At 35.4% G+C, this 27,122-nt stretch overlaps 1 protein-coding gene across 2 annotated transcripts in view; it reads right to left on the reverse strand.

The window, feature by feature from the left end:
• The window catches only part of LOC121734053 (fibrillin-2-like), a 67,188-nt gene extending 43,096 nt beyond the window's left edge, over window positions 1–24,092 (reverse strand). For both annotated transcript variants that reach the window (XM_042124458.1, XM_042124457.1), the window contains exons 1-2: window positions 24,011–24,092; window positions 4,418–4,572 (exon numbers count right to left, since the gene is read on the reverse strand). In XM_042124458.1, the coding sequence (XP_041980392.1) occupies window positions 4,418–4,572; window positions 24,011–24,013 (158 nt within the window). In that variant the 5' untranslated portion in view covers window positions 24,014–24,092. The remainder of the gene's footprint in view (window positions 1–4,417; window positions 4,573–24,010) is intronic.
• Between the last annotated feature and the right edge of the window lie 3,030 nt (window positions 24,093–27,122).

The following is a 27,122-nucleotide window of genomic DNA, read 5'->3' on the forward strand; positions in this document are numbered from 1 at the left end:
ACTTTCATCCCCTATTTAAACCCCTTGGGCTTGGAATTTATCAAAATCCTTTCTTAGCGGATGCCTACGTCATAACATCTATCTGCATGCCAAATTTCAGCCCAATCTGTCCAGTGGTTTGGGCTGTGCGTTGATAGATCACTATGTCAATCAGTTAGTCACCTTTGAGTTTTATATACAGAGTGCAATTTAACCTTCCTGCCAAATTTGGATATATTGATCCTAGTTAAAAATAAAAATACACGTATTTCTTCTTTTATAATCACTCAGTACTAAAATTTTGAGAAATAGCCTCCGAAAGTTATCCTACCAAACACCACAAAATATGGACACATGCGCGGCCCAGCCCCGCCCCGCCCTTCCATTGACATTCTTGCAGTGACGGATTAAGACTACTTGATGCCCTAAGCAATCCATGCCTGTGGGCCCCCCTATCCGTATCTCAACTAGAATCGGTCTCTGAACCTTTACTCTTCTGGTGCCCCCTCAGACGTGATGCCCTAGGCAATTGCTTAATTTGATTAAGGGCTAATCCGTCACTGCATTCTTGTTATTATCATAAGTTGCGAATTTTCCCTTCATACTTTGACGAACTTAGGACCGTCAAATGTAAAGGACGTAGACAGGTATGTTTAGAATAAAATTAATTGATACACATCAAAAGAATCGAAAATTACAACTTTTTAATTACAAAAAATAAGCACTTTAGAAATTTATAATAAATCTAAACCACATCCTTTGCATTTAGGCGTATTTAAAAAATTCAATTAACTTATGTACACAGTACAACTAATTAAAAAATAAAAATCAAAACAACCCACCTCTAAATCTTATTTACTTCCATCTTGTCTACACTTAGCATAGTTCAAACGAGTTCAAACTGCAATCCGTTTTGCTCTAAGCAGAGTCTAGCGCGTTTTGCACATTGTCTTTAAGACTTTAAAAGTTTGTTAAGCACAACTTTGTCACTTTTAACCTCGTCAGAGGCATGTCTTCGAGGCTGGCTAGGCGTGTGCAGGTGTTGCGAAGTGCGAACTGTCCATAATCCGAGTCATAAATTGTCTCGCGATTCAGATTCAGGGTACAGCTGCTGCATTCGAGAATCATCAATCAGCTGTTACGAAGACGAGGAACGCTTTCTTGCTCGTACAGTCTCTGGGTTTCGCGTAAACTTTCGCCACTTAAAATGTAGCACCTCCACCTATGCCTCCACATTTCATAACACTCGATCGTGGTTAGGGTACATTGTAACAGACACGTGGTACTAAACGGTCGCCGGCGACCGGCGCGCGGCGGGCGGCGGGCCTCCCGCCGCCCACCCCGCGCGTCACCCCCGCTTTACCCCTACGCATAACCGGTCTCGACTGGATATCTGTGCGGCGCGATGTCTAGTACATCTCGTCTCGGTCGCAATATCGTAATTATTATTAACTTATGAAGTGACCATTGTGCATCGTTTTTTTTTTTGATAAAATATGTTATTGTAAAAAAATTAACACCCTAATTTTTTCGGTTGAATGGACTCACCTAATGATACCTAAGCCCCAAAAAAAATTTGGCAGGTAGGTTTAATTGCATCCTGTATAAAGATGTACATTGTACATGTATTATATATGTATGTATTTTTTTAGGTTTGTGAACGGATATCTCCGAAACTACAAGTCCGATTTAAGTGATTCTTTTTTTGTTGTACTAAGTATTGTTCAACTAAACTGCAAGTTTCATCAAAATCGGTTCAGTAGTTTTTGAGATTTTAATTCTTTAATTACGTATAACTTGAAGTCGGTTTAATCTTTTTAAAACATTATTATTAGGGTTCCGCATCCAAAGGGTAAAAACGGGACCCTATTACCACAGAGTACTATAATACTGGCGTAACTATTACTAAGACTTCGTTGTTTGTCCGTCTGTCTGTCTGTCTCCAGGCTGTAACTCAAGAACAGCTATAGCTAGACTTCTGAAATTTTCACAGATTACGTATATCTGTTGCCGCTATAACAACAAATACTAAAAATAAAATAAAGTTAATATTTAAGGAGGGCTCCGATACAAGAAACGTGATTTTTTGGCCTTTTTAGCTCGTAATCAAATATCAATAATGGTAACAGCTAGGCACTTGGAATTTTCACAAAATCCTTAATTATATTTGTACTTTAAAATTATTAATGAAATAAAAAAAATCATTGAATAATAAAATTAAAATAAAGTAAATACTTACTTAAGCTCCCATACAAAAAACACAATTTTTTGTCTACTTTCGCTCTACAGGGTGTAACAAAAATAAGTGATAATACTTTAGGGTGTGTACGTGTTCCTTGTAGAGAGTTCACTGTGAAAGTATCAGCGCTAAAAGACCAAAAAAAATTTTCACTTTTGTATGGGGAAACTCGTGACGCTCGGGCCCTTGCCCATGCAAAAGTGAAAAAAAAAATTTCGTCTTTCAGAGCTGCTACTTTAACAGTTAACTCTCTATAAGGAACACGTACACACCCTAAAGTATTATCACTTGTTTTTGTTACACACTGTATAACCAACATTGCCATAAGTATGATTATGAAGTTATGAATTAATGAAGACTAACATGAGGTTCCCAGGGTTAGCAGCGTGTAATTCCATAATGTAGTAAAGAGCATGTAAAACCGTTAGCTATGCTACTTAAGCTACTTAACGTGCCCCACTAACATCGACCTTACTCCAATTTTGGGCAACTGTGACAATTATTGGCGTTTCAGTTTGTGTTACATCAACCTTAATTCATTCATTAGCAGGATTACATACACCAATAGTAAGAATCAGAAGTTAAACACCTCAGACACGCAAAATGTAGAGTTACCCGAGGGCCGGGTCATAAAATCGGATAATTTGGGAATTGGGATCAGTCATGGCGTTAAAATAGAACACAAAAATAGAGATAGTAAAATAGACATTTTTTCAGTTCTTCCATGAAATTAACGACTAAGTAACGAGAGTTAGATAAGATGGTAAGATCAGACTAGATTCCGATGGTAAGCCCTAACCACCAGCGGATAAGTCGCTTGACGATCCCCCTTCTATCAATCATAAAAAATGAGCGGTGTCCGCGAACAACAATAATTAATAAAATCACGAGCAACATCTAGTAGGCTCGTTGTAATCGAGTTATAGTTTGAAGTTGTATTTTCGACTTTTTGACAAAGCCAGACTCTAAAACGGTGGCTTCTCAGTTCTCTGTGATCTCGAGTAACACTGTAAGGTGATACTACAGCTTTGTTTTCACGGGCTGAGTATTTTGGGAGATGCTCCTAGAACAATTGCCAGAGGTCAAAGCCACTGGTTATTTCAAGGCTTTAACCACACCGACATTTTTTATTTGATTACCTAATGTGAAGAAGACTGAAAAAATGTAAGTACGTGGAAGACTCGTCAAAGCTTTCGTTATTTACAAACGAGATATTCCCCTCAACTTGCGCTTGAATCGTGAATTGTTCGGGATTATAACATCTTAATATCCTTAAGATAAATGTACTATCATGTATGTTATATCCCTATAATAAACACAATTCTTTTAGAAGATCATGTTTAATTTAATATCATACGGCTACAAAAGGACTTGTCATTTGGTACCTCTTTCATTAGTATTGCAGATCTTACTTACCTACTGCTTATAACTTCACTTAGGCAACTTAGCAAAAAAGTTTCAAGATCAATTTTAGACCTTATTCCCTCTTTGAAAGGATCCAAGAATACCACAGGATCTGTTGATGACCGAACACCAATTGACAATGCAACAAAAACTATGCGTACCTAAGCCGTTCAAAGTTATTTTGCCTCGGAGTTTATTCCAATAGCCTATAAGTCTTTGGATTAAAGGTGTTATTCTGGTAATATGATTGAGAACGCAGTGTCTACTTTTCAGTATTCATCCCACAGCGCGATGGCGGCGAGATAGGACTCCGGATTCTCTCACGTTGGCGCTGGTGTAGGTAATGATAGGTCGTTTTCCTTATGGCTTATTCTAATTTCTATAAAGTTCAGAGCTATACTATCTCTATATTTTGTTTATGGCTTATGCCAATGTCATAAGAAGTCTTGTAGAAACTTCGATGGTAAATTATAAGGCTTGAAAGTTGAACGGATTTAAAAAAAAAGCTTTCAGAATTTAGAATTGTGCGAAAAGCTTATTATGTTTTATTTAAATTGCCTGCCCTTAATTTTACTTGCCTGGAGGAAGTTATTATGAAAACAAAACGTCTCTATATCCTTGAAAGTTATCCTAACTAATTAGCACCTCAGATTTTTTAATAAGTACCATAATATTATTTAAACTATTTTAATAATAGAATTTTCGGTATGAACTCTGAAAATAATTATTAGTTGTATCTATATTTATCGAACGATATTAGCTATCAATTATTTATCATCATTAACCTCTACTTACCCCACAAACTGCGTCTGCTGGCGGTCGGCGAGCGTCCTGGCTCCTCGCCAGGGTCTGGGCCGCTGGGTCGGCTGGCGCGGCTCACCCGCCACCGCCGTCAGCAGCGCCGCCACCAGCGCGAGCGCGACCAGCAGCCTCATCGCGCCACCATCACCCTGAAACATGATACTCATTAGCTTTGTTCATCACCATGTTATAGAATAGAGTCTATACTGTAGAGTGTAGCTCTGTAAAAGAAGCAGCTCTGAAAGACCAATTTTTTGTCACTTTTGTATGGGCAAGCGCCTCAGCGTCACGAGTGCGTCTGTGTCCCCTGTATGGGGAACCATACAGGGGACACATACGCACCCTAAAGTAATATCACTGAGTATTATAACACCTTGTATAACTTTTATTAGTCAAGTAAATAACTTCCGGTTTGAAAAGAACTGACAATTTTGATCTGGAAGCCTGAGTTGTCGGGATCGGCTATTGGTAAGACTACTAACAACTTCCTAAGCAAAGGGTGTAAATCACAGTAGGTTCTTTTAGGATGAGCTTATAGATAAACTTCAGGTTGACCTATGTCGAAAGCTACGGTAGACATAGAGCTGTATAGATAGAGTAGACATAGAGTTTTTCGCTTCAGACGTTTAGCTTCACGCTTTAGGTAGACATAGAGCTTGAACTTCAATAGGCTATAAACTATAGTTAATCAATTTGTTTGTTCGTTTTTTCACAACATATCTATCGCCTATAAATCTTCAGTACTCTTGAATCACTTATTTCTAATTTAAATACATTTTTTCTCGTCTGGACATTTATTACAAACATTGATCAATTAGTGTAGCAACACATTGATATTTGTCGCTTGAGATTCAATTGGAGTCTACCATTTGATTGCTCATATTGATCATGTTTTAATTTTTGTTTAGTTTACGTTAAAGAGAAGCATATCTATTTGTTTTTAACTATTGTTCAATCACGACTACCCTTCATTTCCCTACGTGTAGAAGAGGTATTACATCAAGGCTCTGGAGCGGTCACAAAAGTTACGTTAAGGTTATGATCTCTTGTAACTATCATTAGTTTTAATACCAATGAAAAAGAGATGATCTTTTAGACACTGACAACACTCCCTGACACACGGAGCATGATATAACGCGGTCAGGGAATCCGTGCCGAAATGATAAGAGGGCTGTTGACCCTACACTGTTGCACTTCATGCTGCATGTGCCATTTTGAAAAAAAAAACTAGTAAGTATAAAGAATTTCTGGCTAAATTTATTAATTGAAAGTAAATCGAAAAACATGTGACAAGTTTAGAATTTATATTAACGTAGGTCCTCGGTAGAGTAGCTAAATTAAAGATTACAATGTAGATTGTAGGTAACTAATTTCTTATAGCATTTCGGGGGTAGCCTAACTCCTATCCCATAAGTAACGCCTAGCAGCTACCTAACTTCTGTTAGACAGTAAACCTAAAGAAGCTCCTAGTAATCCCAGTATATAATATATGTTGTATATTAAACAATTGATTATGAAATCTGTACGTCGTTGTGAGTCAGAACGACCGCCGCCCACCGCTCTTCCTTACTGTTATGTACTTATTAATAAATAATTTGTGGACTCCGCAGCTATTGTACATAATATTATGTACTTCCACATTCCAGTAGGATTGATCATAACAAATTCTAGCTCAGTAGTAGCTGGAAAAACTGTATAATGTAGAGCAAGTAAAAAATAAACAAAGTTAAACATTTAAGTAAACTCCAACCAACATCTATGAGCTTCTGTCTTATTATGTCGATAACGCCAGCTATCATAGCTAAGTACCACATCCAATAAGGGCTGCATCTGGGGCACTGCCGTGCCCCCAGATCTGGGAAAGCATACAGAGTAGAAATAAGTAGTAGCACAGAATAGATAATAGTACAAGTAGTAAGTAGTAACTAGTAGTAGAGGCTCAAAAAGAATCTCGGTTTCCGCGCAATGCAGGTATATAAGGACTATTGAACAAGTAAGTTGCAGACATGAGACAACGCGGCAACGTAAAGTCACTAGAATACAATTCTTTTCTCGAGTCTTGACTTCTAAAGACTTACAATAACTACTTCAAAAACCGCAACCATCCGGGCCCTGTATATTTTTCTAACTCAAAGGCTTATCACCACATAAAAGAGATTCCTGACTAAACATACCTGAATAGCACCAAACGAACTTTCTCCACATCACAGTCGGGTAAAAATAAACATACGTCACAGGATCAAACGGAAATACTCAACTTGAACCCTAACACCACGAGATAGGACTTAAAATAGAAGTGGCAGATCCTGACTTATCAATAACTTGAGTATGGGCTTGATTATGCGTGAAATCGAAGTTTTGATTCATGAACTAGAGGTTAAATGGTGAATATCGCTTTTGACGATTAAAATATACACACATGTTTGTTTTTATTATCAGATGTTACAGTTTTGTCCGTATTTTTTTAATACAATGAAGTAAATTTGATAGGTAGAACAGGAACGTAGCACATAGGCAAACACAATAATACTAAAGGAACGCAAGTCCGATGCCTACTTTTAGAACAAACTTCGCTCTTTTCTTTATTCTTTGTACTTATATCATAAATCGTGAAAGTCCAGAAACCCTGCAGGCTGCACCAAATCAATCCAAGTTTTTATTGTATGTTGTAAATAACAGAAAACTTCGGGTAAGACGCACAGTGGATGCCCCAGATAGGTTATAAAACGCCTGTGCTAAATTCTACTGTACCTGTACCTCAAATATAATAATTAGAAATAATTTTAGATTATATTATGAGAGCACTTAAAATTTTTAAACCCAAAATTGCAATGTGCAGACTTAGGGAGTTTAATTAAAAGATCTGTTCGTCGCGGTTGACCTTTATTGAATGAACTTACTAACTATTTACTTAGCCTAACTTGCATAGGAGGGAGATGAGACACACACTACAAACTTGTAGGTAGATATTGTAAAAAACCCTTTCCATAAATCTTGCCATATAGTCCGGGCGTTGCGTGGGCGGCGTCAGGCGTGCCCCACATACGGGGTCATCTCGTACGCGAATATTATCGCGGGTCACTGTTACACTCGCTATCACAAACAACAATCTTATGACTGGACAGATTTGGAGAAAACAATTGTTATTGATAGATAAACTGTTGTAGTCCAAGGCTTATGGTTGTTTTGACAGTGTATACTACCCAGTACCCTCACATCGACTGTTTTTAGACCTGCATACACGTATTGTGTCAAAACCACTGTAATACTGTGGTCAAAACCCTCTCTAACATAAGTACGTTGTAGCAGAGAATAAGGGAGGCCAAAGGTATGTCCACTTACCTAACGTACCTAGGTAAGTTTTTTTAGAATATAAGCCGGCCATTTTTGTGTTTCATTGCGTTGGAGAATCTCTTAAACGACACTTCAGAATTTTAAAAGTTCTTTCCTTCTAATAAAACTGTCTACTAGGTATCTATACAACCAAAAGTTGAAATCAAGCAGTGGTATATAATCAAAACAATAAATCAATATCGAAGACAAGACCTGGCGGTGATATACCAGCTATAAAGGATAACAATTAAGGCGCAGTCGCTAGTCCCTTTGTTATGCTAATGCCCCATTGAGATATTATCCTCGGGGCGTATCTAGTTCACATACCCGCGCTATTTCTTAAAAAAAAACAATAACTACTAGATTAATTAAGCACCAGAAACGAAGAGGATGGAATCGTCGGCTTTTTGTAGGTGGTGTAATAAAGCAAAGTCTTCAAAACTAGCCACTAGGATTTTGGTAGGTTACGTTCGACAGAAAAAAATAGTTTAAAATAGTCCCAAACAACACTAAAGCATAGATTATTTAAATAGTTACTAAGTACGTAAACTAAAGTGAGATTTTCAAGTGACCACGCTTTTGCCTCGACTTACCATACCTAAAAGCATAAAATTTTATGGTTAGATCTACTAATATAATAGCTCCCACACCGGTTTCGGTGACGGTGGCTGGTTTCATTGAAACCAGGCCAGCTACGTAGGAGTAATTTTATAGTGCCCAAGTGTGTGCGCAGTACACAAGAGCACTCTCAATTCCTTTACTCTCGTAACCCAGTGGGCCGGAAGACCGACACGACCGGCGAGAGATCAGGCGCAGGACCGACTTTCTACCTGCCCATCCGACGCATGGATCATCTTACTTGTCAGACAATCGGGTGATCAGCATGCATTGTCCTAACCAAACTTGGAAATAACATGTTTCCAACGCGGGAATCGAACCTACGACCTCCGAGTCAAGAGCCGCGCTCTATACCACTAAACCACGGAGGCGTTAGATCTACTAAAGACGGTCGCTATCAAACAGTATTACTTATGTATCAAAATGTATCCTTTATTTTTGGATCTACATCAGTGCAGTGGTAGGTGTATGAATGATTTGATATCCTATTGATATTTATTTGGACAACTGATGACCGTATTGTAACAGTTGAGGCCCACGCAGCTTTCAAACACTAAATGCTTTTGGATCACATAATATTTATTGATCGTCTACTTTATGATTGCCTAAATTAGACTCATCTGAGTAGTTTAGACCATTTAAATTATAGAGATTTATCGCGATCGTTATATTTCTGATCTTAAACGTTTCGTCATTTGTGTTGTTTTATTGTTTTGAGAGTTTTTAAAGATTTTTACAAAACTGAAGACATGCCATGAAAAAATTGTCAGAAAAATCTTCGTGAAAAAATTAAGCCGTTTGTGTCAATTTCATACTTTAAATGTCAAAATGGTGCAAATGCAGCCCAAATGAGACTGGTGATATTTCTTGCCTCTACTACTCTAGACATGCTATTTATTTTTTGTATGCCTAATTAAACTGATGTGATTACCAAGACTCTATCAAGAGGCAAGAGATATAAAAGTATATAATTATTATTACTTTATTAGGTAGTATACTTTTATACCAAATAAATCGTGGTCCAAATATATTTTATATTTTACTGTGTTAGTCTCGCTTCGTTAAAAATATATTGGTCTGTTAATGTTGCTAGATTAAACAAAGTAGCTTTTTATTATTACGATTTTTTTTACCGGCTCCCTAAAAGGAGACGGTTTAACTTGTATATTCTTTATTGTTGTTTAGTTAGTTTATATTAATGGCCTAGGTAATCAAATGTTACATAATCTACACATTTTGTCTGAAGTTTAATGACATTTATTAACATAAAATAAATACTTACATATATCTTTATAACATTTTATAAAAAAATATTATGTTATTATTCTAACCTAGAAATCTGACTAGAGACTAGAGAAAAGAGATACTTGTAGCCGAGAGTGAGATCTATTTATTTAAGGGGAAACCTCTGCCCTGGCAACACTGTACTGATAAAGGGGCGGGAGAGGCCCGTTAATAAGTAGTAAGGCTGAATACGCCACTGATTAGTGGGCGTAGCGGGAAGAGTTATAATTACACCTCAGCGATGGGCTCTTTGTACGTGCGACAACTTGGACTGTTCTTGAGATATTAAAAGAACCTATAATTATTTATTTGTGAAATGTGAATTATTTCAATGTTCTTTGAGAACGCTGTTTTTTTTGCATTGCAAGCGCTATGTGTCCTCAACCTACCCTCAGCGATGAGTTATGTGAAATTCCATACATAGTCTATATATTATTTGATTGCGTAGTCAAAATTAATACAATTTGACTAAGCATTATGGTGCCTGATCTTACGTCGACAATATTTAATAGGTAATTCCAAACAAGGTTGCTATTCCAGCAAAAACTAATTGCAATTATAATAATTCTCAACATTCTTTGAGCTTTGATATTGATCCTGCGCCCGCGCATTGACAGCTCTGACACGTGAGTTGACGCGAGCTGACAGCTGACTGACACTACACTGACATGACTGCTCCCGGATCAATTAGACGCCGCTCAGAGTTATTTTGCCTCGGAGTTTCGAGAGAGTTATCCTTATGTGGTCGGCATAAAGACTGGACTTCTGTGAGAGTTAAATTCAGAATTTACATCGAAGCCACAATTATTGCTCTCTTGCGTTACGTTACGTTATCGCAACTCTCCAACGTTTTACAAACATAGGCCACTTTAATTCCGCCATCTCATGTACGAAATCAGCCGCCCCTAGGCGGCGGCCTATACGGCCTATTTATAAATCCGGGTGGTGCAAGTTGCAAGTTGCAACTCACACATTGCATACAAATTAGAATGCGTTTCCACGCGACGCCACGCATCGGACCAATGTGGCTTCTTACCGAACGATGTATATTTGGTAATTTACGTTGTCACTTGTTCATGTAATGCGCCCATCAAAGCTTTTTATGCCGCTCCGCGACTGTTGTAGAGATCAAAACAACTACTTAGGAAGTAACAATATACGGTGAAGTACCCATTAATTAAGAATCGATTCCAAAAGCAACGTCGACTATTTAAAATCTAGTTCTAATATAAGCCACGAAAATCTAATCGTCTGTGTTTCATTAACAAGAATGCGCCTGTATTACATACTCTCAGTATCACCCTAAGCCTTTGCAAATTGCATAGGTAAAGTCTAAATAAATAAATCTTATATATAAAATTCTCGTTATTTATAATTATAAAAAATCTCATAAGTCAGCCATATAATATGTATGTATCTATATTAACCCCAAAAGAGAGGGATGGGTCTCCGGCATGGGGGGTTAGGAGGGCAGTTTAGAATGGTCCGGACCACATCCGCACCCACCCCAAGTTACTGGTCTTCAAAACTCGGTTTTCCTGATACATATTGATACGTTCCCTACAATTACCTGATAAATGGAATCTACGTTTGTGTGGCCACAAACAAAGAATTTAAACCGACAGACAGGCAGGCGCCAAATGATTGATAGTAATCCGTCACGCGCATCATCTTATAACTGTACCCGACACACGTGAAGTGTGAACACAGCTTTATTACCTGTTGTATTGTTGTAGTTTGGCAAAATATTAATTACGACGTTGTAATTAAGAGCTCACCTGACTCTAAAAATCAAACATCGTCCTTCTCTCTTCACACTCACGCCCGTCTTTTATATGCCAGGTGAAAAAGGACGGCGCGGAATCATCGCCGAGTTAGTTTTACTTGAATAAAAGACGAACTATAATGATTATGAAAAAAGTGTTTTGAGCAAATTTAGGTTTTATCAATACCTTTTTAGATATTAAAAAATATTAAAGAAAAGACAGCAAACTTCGAAGATCCAAGCAAAAATGTGTCTAAAACAAGGTTTTTTGTAAAAAAGAAACTATCGAGCATTTTTTGAGTAATCGTGTTTTAGTCTTGAGCATTTAATCTTTATGAACTGAAGTTACTTGTGTCAAAAAATCAGTTTTCTAGACCTTACAGATTTTGAGATCTAGGTTAATGTATGTAGGCAAGTTAGGGTCATATGGGCTCTTAATATGTAACTACAAAACGTAAAGAAAACAACAGGTTGAACTTCAGCAGTGCAGACTGACAATGTAACGGCAGAAGTGATCGCGAGAGCTGGGGATGTTACATCCTCTTCTACGCCGCGCCGCGCCGGCGGCCTAGAAATCAACTGCTCTAAAAACTTTCGACCATGTCACAAATCGCCAAAACTTGGCATAACGTCGTTGAAAGTTTACGTGAAATGTTTGTTGCTCGTTGCAAACCAATGAAACTGCTGACTTTAAAAGTAAGTACTTATTTTAAAATTAGAATTTAGAAGTACTAATACTTATCTATCAACAACTTACAACGGTCTTTTGGAGAACGTTTCACAACATAGCTTACTGCTTAATATTTTTTTACAGACTTTAATAAAATCATCATTTTTACGTAGGTACTTAATCAATGAAATGACAAGCTCAAGCTCATTACAGCCTGCGTGATGGATCACATCTGCTGCAGGTAAACAAATAGGGGCAGGCACCGACCCCGATTCTAATTATATTGGGTTAGGAAACTGGAGCACTAAAGATAAGATGCCATTTATATTCGCTTGAAGTTTCCTAAATTATTCGAAAAAGGAACTTTTTGTCCACTCCGGGAGCAACTTTGGCTCCGGGTCGCTGAAACATCGTAGTAGTAAGTAAATAAGTAAGTAACTGTTTATTCACCGACCCCTAAAATGTCAACTGGTATTGAAACTAAAAAAAATCGTTTCAAAAGATCATGGGATTGATTGATCTCGAATAGTACCAAAATTAGACCCCCAGAACCACCCCGAACATACAAACTACGAACAAAAGTGTAAGCAAAGCAAAATAGTTATTGTGGGAATTCTTTTTCACTTGTAAGAGTCCGGCATGTGGCCCCAGTCCACATGCCGGACTCTGTGATAGAAATTAAGCTCCATTTTCCGATAATGTCGTTTTAAAGTACAACTGATTGGTCTGGCCTCGTCTGCGGGCGTTTTGTTGACTCAGAATTAAAAACTTCAATATAATGAAAAGTTTCACAGATAATGTATGGGGGATTATGTCAAAATCTTTATTTACTTAACTATTAAGCTACGCTATTAAGTAATTTATATTCGTCTCTGAGAGCGGCAGTATTAATAAAATCTTTTACAAGCACGCAACCTCAGAACAGACAAATAAGAAATCTGTGCACGCAACCAAATGGTAGATTTGACAATTGTCATAAATCTCATAATCTTATTGTATCCTTGAACAGTGAGATGATAACCTTAGTGGTCTAATTTTAACTGATAGCAGATGCGCTTTTGGTTATATAATTATATTGTGCACTACATGTATGTTTGTGTGTAACCGACTAACCGTGACATAATCAGTAATCACTTATCAATATAAGCTAGTTTGCTAAAAACAATATTATTTTGTTGCGAGATTATGACATTGTTAGAACTTGGAAGTGAGGTAGAGTGTATAGCGAAAGGCTAAAAGGTGAATATTGTCAATTATTTTTTCTTTTACAACAATTAATAGAAAACATTCCGAGAAAAAATATTTATTCAGTTCATTAGAATCATATTTATTATCATAAATATAATATATCCTGTACATTTTGTGGTACCTACACTTTACGGAAAAACGATCACGCCCATTGGTTTGTGCTTTAACAAAATAATTTTTATTCATATATGTAGATGTGTTATCATCAGTCAGTCAAGGTATGACGAGTGACGAGGCGAGCCCTCACAGAGCTCGGCTTTTAGCTGGTATACCTACTTATCTAGATAAGAACTATCAATTAACGCTCTCAATTTTAGCCGACCACTAGAATTTAATATTTAAATTAAGAAAAAATAGATTAAAAACCTTGTTTTACTAATAAAAAAAGTTTGAAACAAAATTAAATTTTCTTACCTTTAAATAAACCAAACTCAAATAACTTAAAAAATTCGACTTCAAAAATCTTTAAGAAAAATCCAACATACCTTAATTTTCACAGTGGTCCGTGTAACATCGCGAACACAAGTGTGTATGTAAATGACGGTCTCGAGACGCGCGGCTGACGGTCACAACTGGACTAATTACCGATTTTCGGTGTTGTAAGGATTCGGCAGTCGTGCTGACACACTTTTGTTCGGACGTTCAACTTAGATTTACTTTTGTATGTCAATTGTCATGAAAACTCATAATTTACATACGAATCTCATGACTCGGAATAAGTAGAATAATTATAATAGCACACCGACCTGCTGAAGACATGAATAAGATCATAGTAATTTTTTTGTAAAATATCATAATATTAATATTATTATCTCAGTGTTCTTCATATGTATGAAAAAGATGCTAAAATGCATGAAAATATACCAAATTTTTAACTTAAACTCGGCCTAGCGGAGGTGCGGCTAAAAGTTTTTAAAGTAAGTACGGTACTTAAAGTTTTATTGACGAATTGACAATAAGATTGTTTGACAAAAGTTATTCTTTATGTGTATCTGAAAAGGTGGTCTAACGGCCGTTCCCAATATTTGATCTATCTCTGGTTTTGCCCTACTAGAGATAGGAATAGTTCAGATTAGACATTAGAGACATATATTTTATGTCAATTGTGAGCTATACCTATCTCTAGTAGGGCAAAACCAAAGATAGATCAAATATTGGGAACGGCCGTAAGTAGCTGACATCACCAAACGGATTTAATGTAACCTTGGTAATAAACTAATCCTAATATTTAAAAAGCGTGTAACAACTGACATAGTAAATATTACACCTAAAAGTATCATATTCACATTGTCAGTGTAAATTAATGCTAATGAGATATTCAAACACTTTTTGTGACAAGAGTACGGAACTAGCAAAGTATAGTTCGCGAAAAATTATTTTTTTATACTTTACTGCCGCATTCAGTGACGAATTTATAGAATTTATTGATACAATCCTACTAACTAGATGTTGCCCGTTCGTCGCAGAAATTAGTGTATCATAAGAAAAGCCTTACAATTTCCCGGAACTCAAAGTTCATAACATCAATCAAAATTTATCATATAAAATCGTTACATTATGTAACAACATACGAGTATCATACAAATTCTCTACAATATCTCTTCTGCTTTTCAATCATTAAGGCAACATCAAAAATGAAAAAATCTTTATTATTTTATAATTTTATTATCTCTCATTGTTTACGGACAAACAGAAATTTCATTATTTTTCTTTGTACACTTTTGCACAGCAACCTTAATTAAAGCATGAAGAGATATGAGATGTCATACATATTATATAACATACAGACCGATTGATTTCCTATATACTGATGGATTTCCTACACGTCCTCATGTACCTACTCAGTAGGTACTGCTAATATGACTACACATAGATCGGAATTCGGAATGCTCCAGATACGTCTAGTCAACAGGCCTTCTGTTCGCCTGATGAGGAAGCTTTCAGCCATCAAAGCGCCGCCATTGCGAATTAATGCCGGCTGATATGCCCCACAGCCCCCACTGACGCTTCACTGTTACTGTCGCTATGACTAACTACTAATAAGTAATAACACTATATTAGGCATCTGTCATCGCTATAATTAGCTAGGTAGACTAGGCACTGTCTTTTGCCTAGTTCATCTCCATAAATAATTTAGGGCCTGTTTCACCACTTCCTGATATAGGTGCCGGATAGGATATCCACAACTTATTTGACAGATGCTCCATACTCTATGTGTCAAGTTAAAGGGTGGATAGCCTATACGGCACTTATCAGGAAGTGGTGTAAAAGGCCCTTAATATCTATTATATTTAAGCTGTAGTGGAAGTTCAGAAATACGAGAAAAAATGTAAAATCACTGTTAATGCAAATTTTATAACGCTTGCTAAATAAAGACAAGAGTCAAAATTTATTCTTCGATATTCACTCTGTGAGGTGTATTTAAGTAATTGTGCCATATTATAGAGGTATAAAAATGAGTGAAACTGTTTTGATTTACTTTTGAAAGCTAACATGTTCTTAGTAAGAATTCATCATGATTCATGAGAGAGCTCACTACAATGTTTATTTTTATATTTAATTTTAACCAATTTGAAGAGTATAAATCAGGGGTTTCCAAACTTATTTTGTCTACTGCCTACTTTGAGAAAAGATTATGTTTTAGCGCCCCCTTTGTTTCAATTTAAAATGCATCCAGATAAAATAAATAATTAAATACCCCCCAAGCCTACACAACGCCCCCATTTTTTTCTGGGTCCCACACCATTAGACCTTCAGCGCCCACAAGGGGGCGATATCGCCCACTTTGGGCAAGGCTGGTATAAGGTATGTTATAACATAGCACCTAACTAACCTATAACCTGCCGGCAATTGGCGCTGACAATAAACAAATGTCATAACTCATATTGACAACCAATCACAATGCATTATTTATATAAAATATTCTTCATCAACACTTGCTACTGCAAACTGTATTTTATTGGCCGGTATTAGGGTTTATACTTATTGAACAAGGATAGAACAATAGCTGTTTATTTTTCCATTTCTGCTTTCCTCTACAGACTACATTGTATGTTCGAAGCTTTCTGACACGACGTAAGAGCTTTTCGCTGTTTAAGTTATGAGCAACTTTACCTGAAAGCTTTCGTTGTTTCGTTAAGTCAATTTGAAAATATTATTCTAGGTCACGAGTCAAGGTTTCGAATAAGTGTTCAGGACCTAGGCAACAAACTGTACCTGAATAACGTAATCGTCATTATTTGTAGATATTTTAAACTTCCGAACTCTACATTTACGCAAATATTTTTATTTTTTTGTGACTTTGGCTGCTTGGGTAAAACAGAAATTTGTGTTGGCTGAACAAGCTCTACGGAAATAGTACACTTTAGCAGCTATATCCATTCCCATGTCTCTTTTATAATAGATACTACATAGAATATTTGTGCCTTTAGTCAAAATTGGTTAAGGCGCTCCCCCTACGGAGATGCTATAATTTATCTGTACTTATTTAGTGCTTCATAAGCTCATAATTTGAAAGCTACAAAGTTATAATAAAAATACAGCAATAATCTTCAGCATAATATCAACATTCCTTTCGCCGACGTTATTAATTTCCTATTTTTGTTTATTATACTCATGATATCAGCTTCCAAAGTAATACCAGTTTATTAAAATTCAAGCACACTTTCAGTATTTCCCTAGTATTTAGAAAATTGCCTTTATTTGAAACACACGACAGTAGATAAATTTCAGTAACTATAATATATTCCCCGTTTGAATGTATTAGATCAATTTTGAACTAAGTAAAAAAAAAATGATTTTTGTGCGATCTCGGCGACGCGTTAAATGTATAGTCCAGGTCGTTTGTCGGGGGATGGCCTTAAGTTTAGATTCCAAAATCTACTTTACATATCTGTCAAAATCTTCATTTAATTACAATTAAGAATTTAATTCGTCTCTAAGTGCGGCAGTTAGTAAATTTAGGAGTTTTATATGTGATGGAATTGTATGCACTTCCCAACCAGTATTATAATCCTGTGAATGCATTTGATGAGTCATGTCGGTAACGAACCCGCTAACTGTGCTAAGTAACGCTCGTTATAACTGTAAGTGTTAACTATTAGCCAAAGGGCAATGAATTTTGACGGAATTGGTGAAAAAGAGAAATTGAATCTCTACACGTTTACAATTTATAAAGGAGGCTGGCCCTTGAGATACGATTACCAGTAAAGCCGAGATTTGAACCCAAAAACATATATTTATTATTTATATTTTCGGGTGGGTCCGAATTTTTCTAGGGTGAGTCGTAACTCGTAAGTCGTGAGTCGTGACTCGTGACTTGTGCCTATCCAACGGATCGCCGCCCGCGCCGGTAAATACGCCTATGTCAAAAGACGTAGAGATTCTTACGTCCTAAAGTAAGAGTTCCTCTCAGTAGTAAAATCATTCTAATAATACTGCAGCACCTACAGTAAAATAATTATACTAGTATGGACCCATTAAAACTATTGATACTAAAAAATTATTATTGTTGTTTTGTTGGGTCCTGGTGATCTGTAACACAGGCTACTGCCTAATTCAGACACCAGCTCCTCACTTCCTAATGTAATGCAGCATAATAATTTGTAAATTAGCCGTTAAGTCAGATTGTTGAGAGAACTTTTGTAATAATCTGCCTAGTCTGTAGACACTGTTAAACGTTCCAAAAATAATGACAATACATTGTATAACTCTAATTTATGTTTATAATATATTATAATCTTATATCTTTAAACGAGCAATTCTTGTATAATATATATAATTGGAATCTCGGAATCGGCTCCAACGATTTTCATGAAATTTAGTATAAAGGGGGTTTCGGGGGCGATAAATCGATCTAGCTAGGAATCATTTTTAGAAAATGACATTTTATTCGTGTTTTATCGAATACTGAGCAAAGCTCGGTCATATAGCTAGTGTCATATTATGTGTCTGAGTGTACACTACAGCACATACCTCGTGGTCATTCCTGTCCAGTGGCTTAATGAGCCACATCGGTAGCAGCTAGCATGTAACTAATGCCTGTCATCGCTCAACTCGCGTTAAGTTTATAGTTAGTCATCTGCGCAAATTTCTAAATTAATCACGTTCACTCAGGCTGTTTTACATCTTAAAGTTATGGTGAAATTGACAAGAAAAAGAGAATATATGTTGGGATTTCTAGGGAAAAAAAATCCGCCGTAGGGGGCCAGTGCTTGGTAAAACCGACGCCCATTACTTGGTTGTATCAAATATGGTGTCAAATAATATATCAGAACTCTGTGGCTCAGTGGTGAGCGCGTTGGTAGCTCAAGCCGGGGGTCGCGGGTTCGAATCCCGCCGACGGAACAAAAAGTTTTCAATGTTCCCAGGTCTGGATGTGTATTAAATATGTGTATGATATAAAAAAAATCTTAAATATATGTATAGTATAAAAGTATTAAATATATTTCCGTTGTCTGGTACCTGTAACACAAGTCCTTTAGTCACTTAGCACGGGGCCAGACTGACGTGGTGTGAAGCGTCCATAGATATTATTATTATTATTAGACTGACTTTAGAAACTTTGATAGCGCAATTCGACTAGCACATTGATTGTCCAGTCAAAAGAAAATCATGATATTAGCACCCATACACCCCCGATTTCTCGGAACTCGCGCGCGGAATATACATAATATAACGTTTTATATAATGAACATGGATAGTATATAGGATGATACATAGGATACAGGACGCGATACGCGATTGCGCAAGTCAGCCTTCGTCCTAGCGATAAGGTAACCCTGGCACTATTACATGTAGGCTAAAAAATACGCTAATCGACTTTTCAGAGGACTTTTATATGCTGAGGACTAATTTGGTGGATAGACTGTTTTGCTTGTAATGTGGCAATGATGTACGTCAGTATAAAGAAAGTTATTTTTATAGAAACAGTTTTCTTTCATTTCCTCTGCATATTTTTCTTTCACAAACAGTTTTCTTTCATCTTCTCTACGCCCTATGTAGAAACTGAAATCCCGGGACAATCATGTATTTTTATTTCGGCAAAATATACCTAACCACCCGATTATGTATGGTATGGCTATGGTAATGCAGTTAGTGGTAACATCTTGTGAATATAAATTAAAATAATAATAAAGTCAAAGAACAAAGTGAGAAGTGCTCTGAATATATTTCGTGAAAAATCAGTACACCTAGCTGTTAACTAACGATGTTCGTTACCTGCACTAGCTAACAGAAATCTGATCCTTCTTCTGTCTGCTGCTGCCTATCAATAATCAGCTTTTAAAAAGCTCAAAGCTCAGCACAAAAAAAGCCTATTTTTTTAAAAAGACGTCACGAATAATATTTCAGTTATTTAATACCCTCTTTTGTTGTCTTTTGCTGTTGAAATTAATTATTTTTCTTTAAAAAATATTTTTAATAATGGCTATGTAACACAGTAATTTAATTACCACTAACGCTGTAATGTGAATAATTTTCTTTCTTTCAATCAATGTAACAGGTACCTTAGTAACTAAAATTAATTTCATTTTTTTAAGTCACAGCACTTTCAGTCTCTGATCTTTTACTTTTATATCGATTTTTAATATGGCAACAAATGGCTAGTTTTATAAAAATAAAATTAGAATATTTTCTACCCCTTCTATTTTCCTCGACACAGGAGACATAACAGTGGTGGAAATGTGAGGTGGACTTAAAGCTTAAAGCACAAAAAATGTTTTATAATAATACTTTAATTAATTATTATAATATAATAATTGTATTATTGTAATTGGCATCGCGTTATCACCCGTGTGACTCGCAGGCCGCGGCTGTGATAAGAGAAGAGTTCTCATCGATAGTTTTTCATTCACAAAAATAACTACTACGTACATATTGTGACACAATATTGTGGCACCATGTAGGACCTTCTGAAAATATTTATTTTAAATTTATTCAGAAATAAAACAATTTTAATTTTGATTAATACTTGCGAATCATCATCAGGGTACTCAAAGACATCGACAGTATTCTATGATTTTGATAACGGAGTTGGAAATGAAAAGAGATTTGAAATAACTCTAAGCGATATTATGGCGTTAATGTAAATTATATACTATAGAATATTTTTATATTTTCTAACTTTGTTGCTAAAACTTTTTAATACAATTGCCAAGGACTGCCATCGTGTTTAATTTAACTCTATATTTAGGTTAGTGTTTTCAATCATTAACAGCAAAATTACGTAAGCGCCCTAAAGGCCATTTTGAATATAAAAAGGGTTCAATTCATTTAGATTATAATAAATTGCAAATAATTAAATTATTAATGACTCAATAGAAAAATGGGCCTATAAACAATTTTTAAGAGCTTTTTAAAATATTTTTAGTAAGTATAAAAAACTTTAAAGTCGCTTACTTTTCTTTTCTTCTTGCAACGAATATTCTTAATAATGGACAAAAAATCAGTCAAGTGCGAGTCGGACTCGCGCATGAAGGGTTCCAGACTCCAGTTAAAGCAAAAATAGGCCAAAAATGTGATTTTAGTATGGGAGTTACATTTTTATTTTATTTAAAAATTATTATTAATTATTAAAGTACACATAATATATTTGTGGCCTTTGTGAAAATTTCAAGTGCCTACCTATTGCCATTATAATTGATATCGAGTAAAAAAGGCTAAAAAAATCATGTTAGTTAATATGGGAAGGCTCCCAATAATAATATTTAAGGGAGGCCCCTTAAATATTAATTTTATTTTGTTTTTAGTATTTGTTGTTATAGCGGCAATAGATATACACAATCTGTGAAAATTTCAGAAGTCTAGCTATAGCGGTTCTTGAGATACAGCCTGGCGATAGAGAGACAGACGGACGGACAGACGGACAGACAACGAAGTCTCGGTAATAGTAGGGTCTCGTTTTTACCCTTTGGGTACGGAACCCTAAAAATTGACGTAGTCTTTTAGCTGTACGTATATGAGTTTACTGTTTACACACCACCTGGTAACATACTTGCTCATGAAACCCAATCGTTTCAAAGTTTGAACCACATGTGGTAGCCTCTACACCACGGACCGTTAACGTCATAGTAACAATACCAAACTCATTAAAATGACGCCTAGCTTAGGAAAAATAATGATATAGTAATTTGTACTATCAGAGAACTTAATTCCTAGGCAGATGAGGGACTTACGTAGTTCGGTCACGTTACGTCAAACCCAACCGATAGATCACAATTAACATTAAATTGACATGATCCGACCAAATGTCGTTGGTCCGTCAACTGCCTAGGAATCAATTTCATCGATGGTACATAATATTTCAATTGCCCAAAAAATATTTTCCAAAAAATAAACTCAAGAATCTAGAATTTTTTCTAGAGTTGAATGCTGAGACTCTTGCTCTCATATTTAATTTTTTAAGTAAGACGTACATTTTAATTTAGTTTTGGCATAATATATTTTGTGATATTTTGCGGATTTTCATCTCTGACAAAGATACACTCATGTCATTTAATAAGAACGCAAAAACTCAAATGGACTAAAGAATGGTACCCAAGAAATGGCAAAAGACGGAAAGGGTGCCAAATCAAACGATGGGAGGACGATCGACCAAAAGGATGGAAAAGGCTAGCTCGTAATAGAGAAGATTGGAAGAAACTAGGGGAGGCCTATGTCAAAGGACGACCTGACCAACAAAATGGTTGCTGATAAGTTTATAAATTAAATTAAGTTATGTATATAAATTAAGTTATGTAACAACTGTACCTATATTTAATGTTAAGTATGTCCTGTAAAATTAAAGTGGTCAGTGAATAAAGGCTTTTATTATTAATGTATTATTATTAAGATACACTCAACTTAGCTATAGAATATAGTTATGTACTTACTCTACACATATAATATACGTAACAATTAACTAAATACAAACACGAAATTTGGAGCACGTTAAACATACCTAAAGCAAATATTTCATTACATAAAATACGCAGAGATGCGAGATAAGTTTTGATAAAACATTGTGTTACATTTATTTACTTACTGGTTCTCTCTCTACCTAGTAGATGTTATGTTTCATTTGGGTCATATTGTTTGTGATATGGCAGAGCGCAGTTTTAAATACATTATTGAATATCTTAATGATTGAAAAAATTCCCCAACATTTTTCAAGCACTGAGCTTTGAAATTTATAATGATGAATAAGCTATGAACACTCCTGATTAAATTTGTGTCTAAACGAGAAAAACTTCATTGAATTGACACAAAAAGAAATATCAAACTTGGACTACCCCTTTCATCGTTGGGAAGCTAAAAAAGATATATTATTGTGAAAATAGAGTAAAAGTTATCACTTATAATACCACAAGAGCTTCAAAATTATCGGATATTTCCCGATAGGTTCGTTGCAAACAAATGAAGGATTCAAGTTTTTCAGGTTAAAAAATCACGAGCGCGAAGCGCGAGTGATTTTTCCTGAAAAACTTGACGACTTTATTTGTTTGCAGGGAACCTTGAGGGAAATGCCAGATAATTTTGAAGCTCGTGTGGTATTCGGGGGATTATTTTTCCGTCCCAAATGTCGGCCAATATAATTGCACCATGAGACACAATTGAATTCAACCTGTCAGTTTGACGTGTTTGTCTTTTATATTATATAGCAACTACCAGAGAAAATTTTCAAAAAATTATCAGTATACCATGTAGGTTGTACCACGTGACGTCGAATGGTGCAATTCTATTGGTCGATATTTGGGTCGGAAAAATAATCACTAATACTATCATACTAGGTAAGTACATTACAATATTCCTTTAAAAACTATAGATTTCCTACACTCTACAATTCGATCAATCGACAAATACAAAAAATTAGTATAATTTTAACATTAATCAGTCAAGATGGTCAAGAATAATGATGGTGATGATCTAAAATGATGTCAATCAAAGTTAAAAGCGTCCAACGCGATAGCGCTACCGCGGAATGAAATATTGTAGAGATAACTACGAGCAACATCGGGAGCGCTTATGACTTCATTTGAGTTCGTACTCATTTCATTTGTGTAACGTTTGAACTATAACAGACTATAACAATGCTTAAAACATAACTTATAACGTAAGATTTTATACTATAGTTTGTAGAAAATAAATAATATTTTTTAATAATTAAAGATAGAGCATGAGATACAGTAATGTACTTATTTAAAAAAAAATGTCTTTTCTATGAAGCTAATAAGTTAATTAATTTATTAATATTGTACTATTTTTTGATGCCACAAGTATAAATTGTATGAAAATGCAGTGCTCCTTATAAGAAAATTAATTCCATTGTTTAACAACTGTTACAGCCAATGTGGAGCACGTATCATGTCACACTTATCGCACTTTTAGCGCTAGAGCTTTGAATAATAATTATACAATTTACAACTCTTATCTATCGATCTATCGCACAATTTTTCAAAGTAAGTAATTAAATAGAAAATACAGAATATAATAAAAAAAACATGTGACTCTAAATCTGTAAATAATTTAAGTAAAGCAGTTTATTCGATCAAAATAAGCTTCAATATCCGTATCCCGTAAAACAAGAGACAAACCAGATCATCCTTCGGGTTATAAAGTGACGGAGGGCTATTCAGTAAACTTTATCACCTAAAAGTAGAGTTCTGAAGCTGAAATAATAGATCACAATTACCATTGGAAGGGGCGCTCTACGTAGAGATCACAACACACGGCACGAGCGCTCAGCTCGACGGCGCGCACTCAACTGCCTGAAAACGCGCAAGAAGCGGCGCACGCGCACACAACATTGTTTATTGACCAATTAACCATTGTTGTGTATCTTTTTTTAACTTTCAAAGCTTGTCAAGCTTTGAAAGTTAAAAAAAGATTTAGAAAAGTTACATACTAGGCCGAAGTTACGCGGCGTAAATTCCGCATGATTACGCCCGCAATGTATTTTAAATTACCGATGACACACTATTACGTCGGGTTCCGTCCGTATTTTGTATGCGTTTGACATTTCGGGCGTAATCATGCGGAATTTACGCCGCGTAACTTCGGCCCAGTGTGTTTAGACACGTCATTGATGTTTTATGATTTACAGAATTTTTATTAATTACTTACCGATTAATAATTAATGTTGTGAAGTTTTTAATTCTTAAAGATTTAGATGAGAATATAGAGTTGATTTTTTAAGCTGAAAACATAGAATAGAAACAGTCAATACATTTGCTATTTTTTAAATATTGTGTTATTTAGGTAATTTTAAGTTGTCTGACGTCTTCTTTTCTAGAAATAATTGTTTTTATTAAAAGGCTGTTATGTACTATCAGAGAAGTTGATTCACATAATTCTACAATATATTTTACATCAACTACCTACATAATTTTATAGACACTGGTATTATCTCAATCTTAAAAAATAATACAATACTTACTGTATACTCTTGAATTATTTCCAATGGAAAAAATATTACAAATACTACATTTTCAGCCGACTGGGACATAGAGACAATATCAATCCACCAAATATTCAATGATTTTTTCAAAAAAATTACACTTGTATACATAAAGACGACCCTGAATTCTGAAACAACCTTCATCTGCTGTGGATTCCTGGCCAATGTGTAACACCTGCGTCACGCTACTGAATTTCGCATTGTTTTTGGCAAATTTTACAAAGATTAATGTAACAGAATGTACAACTGCCGCACTCAGAAACGAATATTAGTTTGGTACTTGACTGTAGTTCAATGAAGATTATAACATATGCCCTCTACATTTTCTGTCAAACTCGTCATAAAATTGAAGTTTAATATAAAATATCTCTGAGTGCCATAGCAAGTGTCACTTAAAATCGGATGCCTCTAGTCTCTACAGATTGATATTTGATAACATGAAGAGCGGATTAATATTTTGTAGAACGTGCAAATCCTAGGTAATTTCATAATATTAACATTCTCATAATATTTCAGAATAGTAACAAGTCTTAAGTCTACTTGTAAAGGTAGCCTAAAGCATTACAATAATATGTTTGATACAAAGTAGAAAATAGGAACACATTAAATAAGAAATACATTATCATAAACAACATAACATAATAATTTTTCCAGTACAATAACAGCTTCTCTTTTGATATTATTTAATGTTTAGACACTAATAAATTAATGTAGCGGCTTATATAAGTACTAAAAAGAACAACAAAAGTCGCACAGCACCTACAATATGTTTGCAAATAAATAATGATATTATAACAAATGACACCCGCAATTTCAGCAAAATCGGTTCAGTCGTTTGGGCATGAAGAGGTAACAGAGAGATAGACAGACGGACAGACAGACAGATACACTTTCGCATTTATAATATTAAGTAAAGAATCGCGTTCGTCTGTCCCGTGCCTACTCTATCCATGATTGTAAATTGTATGTTCTGTGAGTTGTGACCTATATCGCTGTTGACTCTATCTCACGGACGACAGGTGTATTAGTTAATTTGCAATATTATTAACATCGTCTTTTTAGCAAAAATACAAGAATAAGAAGACATCAGACAAATATATAGAATATACGCGTCCCGTGAAATTTCAGAATAAAGAGAACCGATTTCGCTGAAATTTCGTACGGAAAAACTTTGAGCCCCGGGAAAGGACATAGGATAGTTTAATTCCGAAAAAAATATGTACGGTTCCCACGCGATATCCGAATTTAGGTGCTCCGTTGCAACTAGTAAAATATTGAAAAAATATTCTCACTTTACGAGTAATACGAGTGCAATAATAATACGACTCTACCAAGGAGTAAATGTTTTACCTCCGTGGACTCTACTGTAGTCTGTAATGCTGCATGGTATACGCAGGCTTTCCCAAACACCTGTTACATAATACTACTATAATAATACTGCAAAGTACAAATTGACATGACATGGACCATAAAATTTACAGCATAAATGTCACCGAACGATACGAGGCACGCCGCACGAGGCATCAGCAAACAATTACCGCGTTATGAAAGTATTCGTCATGTCAACAAACTGAAATATTTTGCGAAACATTTTTAGCACCTTCGTTTTTCACACGAACATGAACATGTATTACAAAGCAAGAATAACAATCTTGGTGTAGTATAAACAAAAAGCCACATAATATAATTACTAAAGACATAATATAAATAAGTAGTTTTCTAAAAGCTTTGGTCAAAAAGTTAAAAGTTTATACTATGTTTTTATACTAGTTTAAACTATGTTTAACTTTTAGGCACCGAAACCTTCTTACAAGCACTTCAAAGCTTTCAGTTGTATTATGTAAGAACTTGTAGCTTTTCCCAATTTTTTTCAGCATGCGCGCGGCGGAGTTGTACGTCACAACATTTTGTCACAACGCCTCACTACCCAGCTATTACAAAAAGATACATAAATTATTTATAGTTAGGTTAAGCAGGTAAATACCAATAAACAAATATTTAAGTATCTACCGGCTTCACATAATTAATTTTTCCATAGATTTTCCGCTAAAAAATATAGTAAAATTATTAAAAAGCATCATTTTTTCATCGTTCGCAAAAGGAAAACTCTAGTAATGGTCAAATCTGCTTAAACTCTACAATGACGACAATTACAATTGCTACAATTCTGTTGATCGTAGTGTACACTGTAGACATTCCAGCATCCATATTGCTGAGATTATTAAGGAATGCGATAAGATTGCGAATATAGTTACTATGCGTACAACTTGTGATGGTTCTGAAAATGCTTCGTGAAACTTTGTTAAATTAATGCAAAAATTAGCAATTAACACTATTGTTTACTCGT

The sequence above is a fragment of the Aricia agestis genome, chromosome 15 (genome assembly GCF_905147365.1).
Source record: "Aricia agestis chromosome 15, ilAriAges1.1, whole genome shotgun sequence".
Classification (NCBI taxonomy): domain Eukaryota; kingdom Metazoa; phylum Arthropoda; class Insecta; order Lepidoptera; family Lycaenidae; genus Aricia; species Aricia agestis.